Source organism: Lupinus angustifolius, unplaced genomic scaffold (genome assembly GCF_001865875.1).
Source record: "Lupinus angustifolius cultivar Tanjil unplaced genomic scaffold, LupAngTanjil_v1.0 Scaffold_490, whole genome shotgun sequence".
Lineage (NCBI taxonomy): Eukaryota > Viridiplantae > Streptophyta > Magnoliopsida > Fabales > Fabaceae > Lupinus > Lupinus angustifolius.
The window spans coordinates 36153-49725 of NW_017727862.1; the positions used below are offsets into that span (position 1 = coordinate 36153).

Consider the following 13573-nt stretch of genomic DNA (forward strand, 5'->3'; position numbering starts at 1 on the left):
TTGATTTGGAGTTATAGCAACTTGATGTAAAGACAACTTTTCTACATGGAGAGCTAGAAGAAGAAATTTACATAGAATAACATGAGGGATTTATTGTTCCTGAGAAGGAGCATCTTGTCTGTCGATTGAAGAAATCTTTATATGGCCTTAAACAAGCTCCTAGACAGTGGTACAAGAGGTTTGGTTCCTTTATGATTGGGCAAGGTTATTGCAGGAGTCAATTTGATGATTGTATTTATTTCCAAAATTTTCAGATGGATCTTTCATATATTTGTTACTTTATGTTGATGATACGTTAATTGCTTCACGTGACAAGTCTTTGATCATGAAATTAAAAACTCAACTCAATAATGAGTTAGAGATTAAGGAATTAGGTGCAGCCAAGAAAATTCTTGGTTTGGATATTCGCAAGGATCGTCAAGCTGGTAAATTGTTCTTATCTCAACAGAAGTATATTGAGATAGTGCTTGAAAGGTTTAATATGAATGATTACAAACATGTTTCTACTCCACTTGCTACACATTTTAAGTTATCTTTAGATCTTTGCTCACACAAAGGAAGAGATGGAGCGTATGTCGCATATTCCTTATGCTAGTGCAGTTGGTAGTCTTATGTATGTTATGGTGCGCACTATACTTGATTTAGCATATGTTTTAAGCATGGCGAGTCGATATATGCATAAAAATTATTATTCCCATAAAAATTATTGGTACGCCCATAATTGGGCCAAAATAACTATTTGACTGTATAAAAAGTAAAAATGGTAGAAGTGTCTATTTGGGAAAATATTCAATAATATTCTATAACATCTCAAAAATTATTGAATTATCCAAAAATGGAAAAAAATAATTATGACTGTTATAAAAACACAAAAATAACTAGATTGCCCTTTTATTTTTATTTTATTTTATTAAAAATGGAAATCGGAGGGAATTAACACATTTTTTAAATGGAATTCACTCATTGTTGAGTGACTAAGTATCCATTAATTTACTGCAAGTCCTTTTTATTTTAAATAGAAAATGAAAATGGATGAGATAAAATAACTTTTAAATGGTATTACAGCATAATAGAGCCAATAAATAATCATTAAGTCGTTTAAAACTTTTTTTATTTTTATATAAAAAACAAGTGGGAAATTTTAAAAGGGATCAGAAATTATTTATTCTTCAAAATGGTTAAAATTATTTGATTTATTTTGAAATAATCATCCTTAACTTATTTATTTTTTATGAAATCAAATCTACCATCATCAAAAAAATTAATCACATGTTTTTATTACTTTTTAGCTTTCTATTTTTATTTTTAAATTTTTATTATATGTGAAGATGGGCCGAGCAAAAATTAAATGTTCATAATTACTTCTCTTTACTTGTTGCATGTAGATAACAATCAAACTTAGGTTTGAGTGCTATCGTAGTTAGTAAAGAAATTAACAACAATTTTGTTGAGGTATGGATAACTTACTTGAGGGTGTTTCATCATCTAAATTTGTTTAGTATCTTTTCTGAGTTGAGTCTATGAGATTTTTCCTCGCTCAAATTAGTATGTTGATGAGGTATGGTAATATGTGGAGAGAGATCCAATAACGCAGGTTGGTATACTACTATAACTTCGGAATAGAAAAATAATGAAAAATTAAGAATGCTTATTAGTGTACTATTAGAACTTGGGGATAAAAGATAAGAATAAACCAAGAATACGGGTCAATTTACCATCAAAACTTAGGAATGAAAAATAAATACAAACCAAGAACGTAGGTCAGTATACTGTGAAAATGGGAACATAAAATATAGAGAAGCCAAAAATTAGAATAAAAAAACTAAAGAGAAACTAAGAACGTAGGTCTGCGGGAACTTGGGGGCATAAAATAGATACAAATCAAGAATGCAGCATGATGTACTACTAAAACTTGGGGATATAAAATAATGGCAAACCAAGAAGTAAGTCAGTATACTGCTGGAAGGACATAAAATAAAGACAAACTAAGAATGTAAGTCGATGTACTACCAGGACTTGGGGACATAAAATAAAGACAAGGAAAGAGCATGGTAACTATAATGTCGGAACTCGGAAACAAAAATTAACAATGATATTTTTTGAAAGAATGTTGTGGCAATTGAATTCAACAATGTCATAACATTTTGGTATCTGAGTCCGAAAACATTGTTGTTTTATGAAAGAATGTTATGATGTCTGATTCAAATATTTTCATAACATTTTAGGAAATGAGTGTGATAATGCCTTTTGAAATAATGTTTTGGCGTCTGATTCTATCAACGTCATAACATTTAAGCATCTATGTCCAAAAATGCTAATAAGTCTAACGTGATTAGAATGGCCCAAAAAAGCCTTGGTTGTTTGTCTGTTAAGTAATTATTAAGGAAGATGCATGTATGGTTGTTTAGGAGTATGTTATATAATGCAAGATGATGTTATGTCATGCACGATTATGTTTGTGATGCATTGGAAATGATATCATATATGATATGAGTGATACATGTTGATTTGAATGCAAAGTAATGAGGGATAAGACTCATGCGCAAATGCTCTTGTGCACCACTCCTGATTTTTTTTAATTTCTTTTGGGATGGCATAAAATCCATCAAATTTTATGAACTCGGTTAATTAAAACGACTCATGTTGATCATTGTTGATTGATAAGATCGACGACAAACTTCCTTTACCTGTTCAATTTTGAGAGGGAGGAGTTCAAAAGTTGCCCCATTTTGCTAAAGACACATTTTCTTCAAAGGTAATCACTACAACCTCCTTAGTGTCACCTTAAGGAGAATGATTAAACCCAAAAATATTGCCCTAATATAGGCTAGCTTGGAATTCCTCCCCAAAGTGTTATTGTTTGATGTATTTTGTACAATAAAAATTGTCATATAGTGCCTATTCTAAACTTTCATCCTTCTTTCATAGGCTATAACTTAAATTCAAAAAGCTAGTACTTGTAGGTGTTCATTTAATTTTCCATAGTTTTTTTTTTCAGAATTCTTACTATAGTTATATGTGGAGAATTCTTTTTTTTTTATTTTGATCTTAAGTCACTATGCATGTTTCGACTTAGAACCACTCTTTTTTTTTCTAGGTTGCTCTTGTGGATTTCCAACCTAGCACTTTTTTTTTTATCATTTTTTAACTTTCTTAGGTGTGCTGGTCCAATTTTAGTAAAAGACTTACACTATGTGTATAGATCATTGCTGAAATTGTAATTAAATAGAATTATTTAAGGTGATAATCTAAGTTTTGACTTTACATGGTGGAGGGGTTTTGATTTATTGTGATTGAACCAACTTAAAGAGTCATGAGAAGGAAAAATATTGTATGGAAACCAAAAATGGGAAAGATAAGACATACAATTTTGAGAGCTTTTATAGTATTTTTATATCTCTTTTCCATGTAATCAAACCTCTATTTGTACGAGAGATTTGAAAAATATTAAAACTAAAAGGTGTCTCTCCCATATAGCCGTCAATTAAGATTAATTAACAAAAAATTTAAATTCAAATCGAAATCAAATTTAACAATTAAGTGCCTTTAAGGTTTAAAATTCGAATAGTTGAATATGGGATAAAATGGTTTTCAGAATCTAAAAAATATTTTTGTAAATTTTTTTTTTAATAATTTTTATAAATCCTCTAAATTATGATAGTATCCATAATTGAGTCATAATTAAATTAGTTCACTCTACAAAAATTAAAAATGTCACAATTATTTAGGGGAAGAATCATTAGTGACTCTATAGAGTCTAAAAAACTATTGCATTACTCACAAATGGATAAAAAAAAATTAATTGACTTTTATAAAGTCGCAAAAAAAACTAGACTGCCCTTTTTTATTTTATTAAAAAATGAAAATTAGAGCGAATTATTTTTTAAAAATTAAATTCATCAATTATTGAGAAATAAGTGTTCATTAGTTCACTTGAAATTCTTTTTATTTTTTATTTTCAATAGAAAACAAAATTGGAAGAGAAAGTTTGATTTTGAAATGGTATTCTATCATTATTGAGTCAATAAGTACTCATTAAATCATTTAAACTATTTTATTTAAAAATTTAAAAATAAAAAAAATACTCATTTATATACCAACAAGGCGTTGGTCTAGTAGTGCAATGTCTCACTAGATCCCTAGACAACTAAAAGGTCAAAGATTTGATTCTTCGAAGCGATACTTGTTGAGAGGAACTGTCACGTGTCTCAGATGAGATTAGTTCTTTACCCATAGAGTGAAGTGATATCATTGATTATATAAAATAAACATTTTTATTTGTATATGAAAATGGGTGGGAATATGAAATGAATCTATAATGATTTGCTCTCCCAAATGACTGCTTTTATTTTATTTTATTTTATTTATTTATTTATTAATTATGATCTTTTATTTATTTTTTGATGAAATCAAATATACAATTCTCAAAAAAAAAATTAATCAACTTGATCATATTTTTATTATGTTTTAGCTTTTCTATTTTGATTTTTGGTATATTTTTATTATATGTAAAAAGATGGGTTAGATAAAACTTTATGTTCACATGGAGGCTTCTTTGTAGCAATGTAGGCTTTATCATATTAGTGAAAAAGGATTGAATTGATAAGCTAAAACTGATGTATTGTTGGTAAGCATAATAGAGTATTCTCATGTTTGTCAAAAATCGTTGAATTGTTTAGAGTAAAAAGGAAGTCATACTTGCGTGATTTGGTATATTCTGATATTTGTGACGCATTGAAGATAAAGTCATTTGGTGTTGCACTACTTTTATTCACGATTTTTCCAGGAAATTTTAGGTCTATGCTCTAAAGTTAAGGACCAAGTTCTCGGGAATTTCAAATAATTACAGTTTTTGGTTAAGAGACATTCATACAAGAAGCTGAAATGCATTCGTATTCATAATAATGATGAGTATTATGGATTATTTGATGTTTATTTCAAGCAATAAGGTTTAGACATGAAAACACTCCTCCTAAAACTCGTCAACTTAATGGCTTAGAAGAGAGGGTGAACAAGACTTTGATTGAAAGAGATATGTGTATGCTTTCATAAAAAAATTACCTAAGCATTTCTAGGGTGAGGCTTTGTACACGATAGTACATGTTATTAATCTTAGTCTTGTGTTTGCTTTGAATTTTGAGGTGTCAGACAATATCTATTACTTATATAATAAAAAAAACTCTCTCATGATATGTGTCAATCTCTCAAGCCCTCATGACATGTGTCAACCTCTAATCAAAACTAAAGGTCCCTCATGACATGTGTCAATCTCTCAATGACATGTGTCAATCTCTCAAGAACTCCCTCATGACATGTGTCAATCTCTCAAGCCCTCATGACATGTGTCGATCTCTCAAGCCCTCATGACATGTGATTTATTTAAAAATAAAAGGAATATGATTACCTATACAATATTAAAATATAATGTTACTATAGCAATATTAAAATAATAATATGAATCATAACATATTGTTTGTAGCTATTTTAGAGTTAAATAATATTTATTTTTATACTAATCTTATTTTAGAATCAAATAATAATGAAATTATAAATTTATTGATGATTTTTTTGATTAATAGGATACTACTAACTATATCATGTTATGTATGTGTAAAAAACAATGTTGAGAAAGTCGAGCAAGATGTTAAACCAGTAGATGACCTATATTAAGTTTATCTAATTTAAACAGTTAAACTGTATGGTTTGACCGTCTGATTTTATATATAATTAATAATTTTTAACAACATGAATTCACTCGTAACATATATGGTTTTAACCATGCGAATGCACGAGCAACATACATATTCTTAATCATAAATGCACATGTAATATGTGTTCTTAATCATGCGGAAAAAATATCGTCCCGTGCAAATGCACGGGTAACTTGCTAGTTTGGTTTGGAAAGAATGTCAAGTGTGACCATTTGCAAGTTTTCAGTTACAAGACATTTGTGCATATTCCAAAGGATGATAGATCTAAGTTGGATGTGATGATAAGGAATTGCATCTTTACTGGTCGTGGTGAAGATGAATTTGGCTATGAATTGTATGATCATGTTGATAAAAAGGTTTTTAGAAGTCGTGATTTTAAGTTCATGGAACACCAAGCCATTGAAGATAATTATAAGATGAAGAAGACTACACCCAGGAAAGATAATAGTTTATCTAATATTGATCCATTTTAGACACGTGTAGATGATTTGGATACAACTGAGAATAACATTCAAAATGGTGTGCAACATGTATATGTCCGTGATCAAAATGAATATTAGAATATTCTTGATGATCTTGAACGACCTCAGTTTCAACTTTAGAAGTCTAATAAGCAGAGAAAACTATCTACCATGTATTCTTATGGAAAAGGTTTAATAATTTTTAATCTCTACCATATTTTTTAGTCTTGTTTATAAATTGGCGTTCTTTGTTTATTTCGGAAGGGTTTTTTAGCATAACTTTTGGTTTGTTTGCAATTTAAAAAATGAAATTGTTATAATATGTGTGTTTGTTTTTGGTGGAATTTTAATTTATTTATTTTTTTGTTATGAATTTTAATTTTTAAATAGACTATAAAACATGAATGGTAAATTTGAGTCTTTTCTACTTAAGATTTTATTAACATATAAATATATAATTTTGTTCAGTTTAATTATTATATAGTTTAATTAAAAAATCAACAAGCCAGGACTAATATCTCACATTGGAGGTCAATATTTATAAAATTGGTAAAACCTAAAAAAGAAGAGGAAAAAATAAGAAATGTGCTGGCAATTCAATAATAAAACACGTAGAGAAATAAGAATGGAGATCCTCTGTTTAAAAAAGAGAGTATTTTTTTGTCCCTAACCAATAAAATTTTAATAAATAAAATAAAAATAATAATTTTTATTTTTATAATTTTTAAGTGTCATCTTTTTATTAGATATGAATAGAAATAAGGACATGAATGGGTATAGTTGATCCATTCCATAAAAACAGCTAAAAATCCACAGAATCCCGTATTACTCTTCTCTCCGGCTATTCTACCAAAACCACAATGCCCATAGTTTTATAAATCCACCTTTTTTTTCTTTCTCGTGGGCAGTAATAAATATTCCAACCATGATAATAGACTAGTGTGTGTTGTGTAGAGACAATGAGACATACACGTCATTTGATTATAATAAAAAATATCAATATATATTTTTTATGTAATATTAAAAATACAATAATCTAGCAATTGGACCGTAATTGAATATATAAGAGTACTTATATATTTATTTCTCAATACACGTTATTTTATTTTAAGAGTAAGTTACACTAAACCCCATGAGTTTTAGTGAAATTATACAAACTATCTTTTACTTTTCAAACCTACACAAATCTCCCGTAATTTTTATACTTTCATTATACTGACCACCCCTGCATAAAAAATAAGTTTAATCTTTTAAACAAAAAATGTGATAAATGTAATTAAGTTAAACAAAACATGATATATTGTGGAGACAAGTCCAAATAATATGAATCAATATTTCTTTATTATTTTTGGTTCGTTACATTATATTATAAGAGCGATTTAAACAATATTTCTTTAGAATTGTTGTTGCATTTATAACAAAAAATAATAAAGATACATTGATTTGTATATTATTTAGATTTGTCAGCATAATATATCATGTTTTGTTTAACTTAATTGCATTTATCACATTATTTGTTTAAAATATTACACTTATTTCTTATGCAAGGGTAGTTAGTGTAATGAAATTATAAAAACTAGGGGAGATTTATATAGGTGTAGAAAAGTGAGGGATGAGTTTGTATAATTTTATTAAAACTCAAGGATGTGATTGTCTCATATTTTAATTTTACGTTCCATAGCTCTCTGTTTTTCAAAATGTTAAACATGGTCATTTAGAGTGGTAATATAAAATTAAAAAGAAAAGTATAATATCTTTACATTATCAGTATAAAGATTTAAATATTATTAATATATTATTCACAACTCATTTTTATTATTTTTTAGAGTCAATAATAATAAAATTAAAATGATAAATGATATAGTAAAAACATATAAAACTTATAGATAGTTAATTATATATTTTTTCTCTTGAAAATAACACTTTGAAGAATATAAAAATACTAGTTTTACGACATATAAAGTTAGTTTCTTAATGTACATCTATCTTATTTTAACCTTCTTTTAAAATTGGTTTTATCAAACTATAAGTTGAATACTCCTTCATTACTCTAATTGCATGCAACATTAAAGTGAGTCGTATCATATATTACAATTGGTCACAAAAACTTAAAATTCAACTTCTAACATAAATATAATTTTTAGAGAAAAAATATATGTATTAACATTATAGAATTTTATACATTATTCATATATCATATATCATTTATATTTAATTATTATTATTATTCGAAAAATCAATTACATAATGAGTGATTATTAATTATATATAAACATTTGCATTTAATTTTTTTGACCACAAAGAGATAGATGTGCTCTCATTCTTGTCATAAACTGGTGGACCACAATATCATTTGATTAATTAAGAATATAATGACATGAATATTTTTGGATAGATAATCCATGTTCTATGCCTACTTTCTCTTCAATTACCTTCTCTTCTATAAGTAGACATTTACTATGCCACAGTTTGTGTCATTCTATATGCTATGAGCTTCTGATTGGTCAGAAAAAATATATTTAAGTTAAAATTTAATTATTAAGTATTTTTCTAACCAATCACAAATTCATGATACATGGAGTAACACAAACTCTGGGACAGCTGATATGCTCCCCTACATATATTAACATTTCTTGCTTCTTTTTTGAGTTAGGGTTATCTCAAATTTATGAAGAGACAAATGCTTCAAAAACTAAAGACAAATACAACTTTCAATTACAAATATATCTTTTTCATTAAAATAAAATCATACTTTTGTGATAAAAAAATAAATGAAAAATATGTATTAGTCTCTCCATTAATGTAGAAGATCCCTACTCTTTTTTAGATGTAAATTAACCTTTCTTACCTAGCCATCACCTTTTGTATATAGCAATTTTCTTAACTACTTAAAACATCCAAACGTACAAATTTTCCGGTGTTTGGTCCAATACCCACAGAATTTCCCATTACCATTATCCACAATAACATGTCTGATATTTAAAAATAATTCTTACCCAATAAAGGGTTAATTCCTAGTCACTCTTCTTACAAATATATATCCCCCACTAACTATTTTCATCACCTCAACAAAAAAAACATGCAGATTCAAACCTGCTACTCTATCAGAACTCAAACTCTACCTCTTCCATGGGCCAGAAGAACTGGCCGCCACAAAATGCTGCCACCCATATCAGCCATCTCCACCACACCGCCGCCGCTGAAATCTTGTAAGATCCACTCAATGCCACCAGAAAAGATAGAGATATTCAAGTCACTTGAGAGCTGGGCATCACAATCAGTGCTCCCACTTCTGAAGCCAGTGGAACAATGCTGGCAGCCACAAGAATTCGTTCCTGACTCTTCCTTGCCATTTGGGGATTTCACGGATCAGGTGAAGGCCCTCCGTGACCGCACGGCGGAGCTACCGGAGGAGTACTTCGTGGTGTTGGTGGGTGACATGATAACGGAGGATGCGCTGCCAACGTACCAGAGCATGATCAATAATCTTGATGGGGTCAGCGATGAGACTGGGTCAAGCCCGAGCCCGTGGGCTAAATGGACCCGGGCTTGGACTGCAGAAGAAAAAAGACATGGAGATTTGCTTAGAACTTATTTGTATCTTTCTGGTCGTGTTGATATGAAGAAGATCGAGAAGACTGTTCAGTACCTTATTGGAGCTGGCATGGTGAGTTTGATACTAGTATTTTTATTTCACTGACATATTTTTCTCAAATAGGATTCCTCTTTAAAATACTACACTCTTCAGGGAATGTGAGTAGATGGTGAATTTTCTTAAATTAATTAATTTAAAAATAAAAACAATCTAGACGTTGATTGAAAATTTACTTTAAAATATATGTTATGATTTTAACTATGCATTGGAATCTGGAGAGTAAACTCATTTTCGTGACCTCATTTGTTACATCTTGTTAAAAATCTTTCAACCACTAAACAAAATCTAAGGATTAAATATACATTTTTTGTTGGAAAAGAAAAAGTATTTAAGACTTCCTTTTCTCCAAAGTAAATATTTTTTATATCTTCTGATATACTTCAATAATATAAAAACTTTGATTTATACATATTTTTCTAATAAGAATAGGACCCCGGAACAGAAAACAGCCCATATTTGGGGTTTGTGTACACGTCATTCCAAGAGCGAGCCACATTTGTATCACATGGCAACACAGCTCGACTAGCCAAAGAGGGTGGCGATCCAGTGCTGGCTCGCATATGCGGCACCATTGCTGCGGACGAGAAGCGCCACGAGAATGCGTATTCCAAAATCGTCGAGAAGCTTCTAGAAGTGGACCCCACAGGAGCAATGATAGCCATAGGAGACATGATGCAGAAAAAGATTACAATGCCAGCGCATTTGATGTACGATGGAGAAGACCCTAAGTTGTTTGATCACTTCTCTGCGGTGGCGCAGCAAATGGGTGTTTACACGGCCAATGATTATGCTGATATCTTGGAGTTTTTGATCGAGCGGTGGAGATTGGAGAAGCTTGAAGATTTGAAGGGTGAGGGAAAGAAGGCACAGGATTTTGTGTGTGGGTTAGCACCGAGGATTAGAAGGTTGCAAGAGCGAGCTGATGAACGAGCACGAAAAATGAAACCGCGTGGTGTGAAATTCAGTTGGATTTTTAATAAAGAGGTTCTTTTGTGAGTTGTGTTATTGAGATTAGAGTTAAGATTCATGACTTATCCATCTTTAGCATTAATGAAACCGTGATGTTTAATTAAAAAATTTAAATTTTTATTATTAGGGTTGTTTTTTCTTTTATTATCAATGATGTAGTATACGTAATACATAACTTGTGGGATGCTAGAAGTTGTTTTGCAAAATGAGTGGCATTGTTGGTAGGACTAGTGCAAATAAGAATAAAACAATATGTATTGCGTGTGATGGAGATTACTCTGTTGCATTGCTCTTCTATATGTAATGGATGTATTAAGGATATGAATGAAAACCGATAGGACAATTGGTGTGTAACATTTGTTTGGCTCTTCCTTCCTTCCATGATTGGAATTAAATCTTTGTATTGCATATTAATAGATTAAGTTAGATTTATCGTATCATCAATAATTTAAGAGATTTAAATAAAAATTGGAATATAATTTTACTTTTTATGAGAGTAAGATTATATTAAAAGGAAGCACCAGACTGTATTCAAATTTCCAAAAATTATACAGGAATTTGAAAATGAAAAGGTGTCTTAAAAATCATCATGGGGGAATATAGGTTTAAAATAACATATTAAATTAATCATAATACACATTATTCAACCTGATAAAAACAACTAAAAAGAGACAAGCACGTGTGTCAATAAAAACTTTTTCAATCTTATTTTTCTAAAGGTCTTAAATTATTGGATAACGCAGTTCATTCATTCCTAATTAATTTCCAATCTCAACTACTGAACAATTAGATCATTTTTCCATCCCGATCTACCACATACTTCACCCACCTTGGATAAAATCCTTCTTGACCGACCAGAATTCGAACAAACACAACTTGGGGGTTTACGTCACTCTCCCGTAAGCATCATGATTACCTCTGACACTTTATTTAATATATCTCCAACTAGATACTATCACACCACCTGCAAACCCAACATGTCCCTCTGATAGTAAGGTAGACCTACTATGCGGCAGAGACATGCTTACTATACACCTATAACATCTACTATAAGTCACCATCAACTAGTGCACAAATGTCAAACACTCATCTCAACTACTATAAATAGGGAGTGTCCCCTTACCGAAGCATCATCCATATCATTCTTCTATTCATTAACTCTCTCACTCACACATTCATATCTCACTTACTAACTCTATTACTTGCATTTGTAAGAAATTTTGGGTCACAAATGTAATATTTAAATGTGTTTGTGTCATTATTTTTTATTAGCCAAAATTAAAGTGGTCTACTTAAGTAAAGTTATGGCTATAGACATAACTATCATGAACATTATTGTGTAGATGCCATATATCTTAATTTCTATTTTTATGATGGGCAAAAATAAGAAATAAGAAAATTCAAAAGGACATCACCCTTCATGAAAGGGAATGCATGTCTTATAAATAGGGGTTATGATCCCCAATTGTAGACACAACAAATTAAATTCTATTCTTTTCATCCCATTAGAAAAGGAACTAAAGAGTAAGGGTAGTCTACATTGGAAGATCACTAATCCATCAAGAAGTTCATTTCTTTCAAGAAGATTTCATGGATCCTTCAAGTACGCTTCCGCTTTTCTATTTATTCTTCATGATTTGACATGACTGATATAATTATATGATGATAGTATTCTTGTCATATTTAGTATCTTCCATGTTATAATATTATTACTACAAGTGGTATCAGAGCCACTTTCATGTTAAATCATTAAGATATAAATTTCCGAATCCGCATTTATTATTCAGATTTGATATGAATTGTTTTTTTATATAGATACATTATTTTAGAACCTTTTTGTGTGTAAGCATTAAAATACTTGCATGTGATTATCTATGTTGAATATATTTGTGTGTATCCATGAATGTGTATAATCAAGACTCAAACGTATGCACTGTATCCTGCAACTTCAACATTTTTTTTGGTTCAATCTGCAGTCTATAACTACATATGTTCATTGCATATTTGGTTTAATAATTGCAGTGGAAACAAAGGCATCAAAATACACTGTTAAAAATATTATAAATTTGACATGCTTATTATATATTTGCATCACAGTGTAGTTAAAGTTTCATCTTTCTGGTAAAAATTTTTTTTTTTCTGGTTCCGACATATGAAATTAAAGTATAACTCAATATTCATTTGAATTACAAACAGTGTTGTTTTTTTTTTGAGTTGAAGAGTTAGATTTCTCTACGCAACCTTCTCTGCCTCTGTTCAGTGTTAGTTATTTCTTTTGATGTGATACCGTTTGAAAATTTAAAATGTGATAAAAGGTCTAAGTTGGTATCAGACACGTTTTTTAATTTTTTTTATTTTATGAAAATGTGGCTCCTTAATACTTATTATTATTATTACTAGGATAAATTAATATGTTGTTATTGAGTCTCCATATATATACTTAAAGACNATTGATTGGCCCAAAGGAAGATTAATATTTGGCCGGATTATATGCACATATGTGATGATAAATATGTGATAATTATAAAGTTATATATATGTGAATTATAAATCAATCCAAAGAATAATTTATTATTTGACATGCATTATTATCAATGTTTGACCATTACAACAAGAGTACCATTAGCAATTAATATTATTGTTCAAAGACTTAACATTAATGTTGCACTTGGTATCTTGAGATAAATTATACCATATTTGAATTTGATTGTATATATGAATTTGAATTATGATGTGAGTATATATTTATGTTGTTTATTTTGTTCTCTGTTTTTTTT

At 29.6% G+C, this 13573-nt stretch overlaps 1 protein-coding gene across 1 annotated transcript; it reads left to right on the plus strand.

The window, feature by feature from the left end:
* Positions 1-9179: 9179 nt before the first annotated feature.
* Positions 9180-11122, plus strand: LOC109341515 (stearoyl-[acyl-carrier-protein] 9-desaturase 6, chloroplastic-like). Its single transcript, XM_019579444.1, has 2 exons — positions 9180-9839; positions 10257-11122. The coding sequence occupies exons 1-2, from the start codon at positions 9252-9254 to the stop codon at positions 10821-10823; spliced, it is 1155 nt and encodes a 384-aa protein (XP_019434989.1). The 5' UTR covers positions 9180-9251; the 3' UTR covers positions 10824-11122.
* Positions 11123-13573: the final 2451 nt, after the last annotated feature.

Coding starts and splice junctions, on each gene's coding strand:
- LOC109341515 (XM_019579444.1), top strand. CDS start 9,252: ATGCAGATTCAAACCTGCTACTCTATCAGAACTCAAACTCTACCTCTT. Junction 9,840..10,256: donor ACCTTATTGGAGCTGGCATG/GTGAGTTTGATA, acceptor TAATAAGAATAG/GACCCCGGAACAGAAAACAG.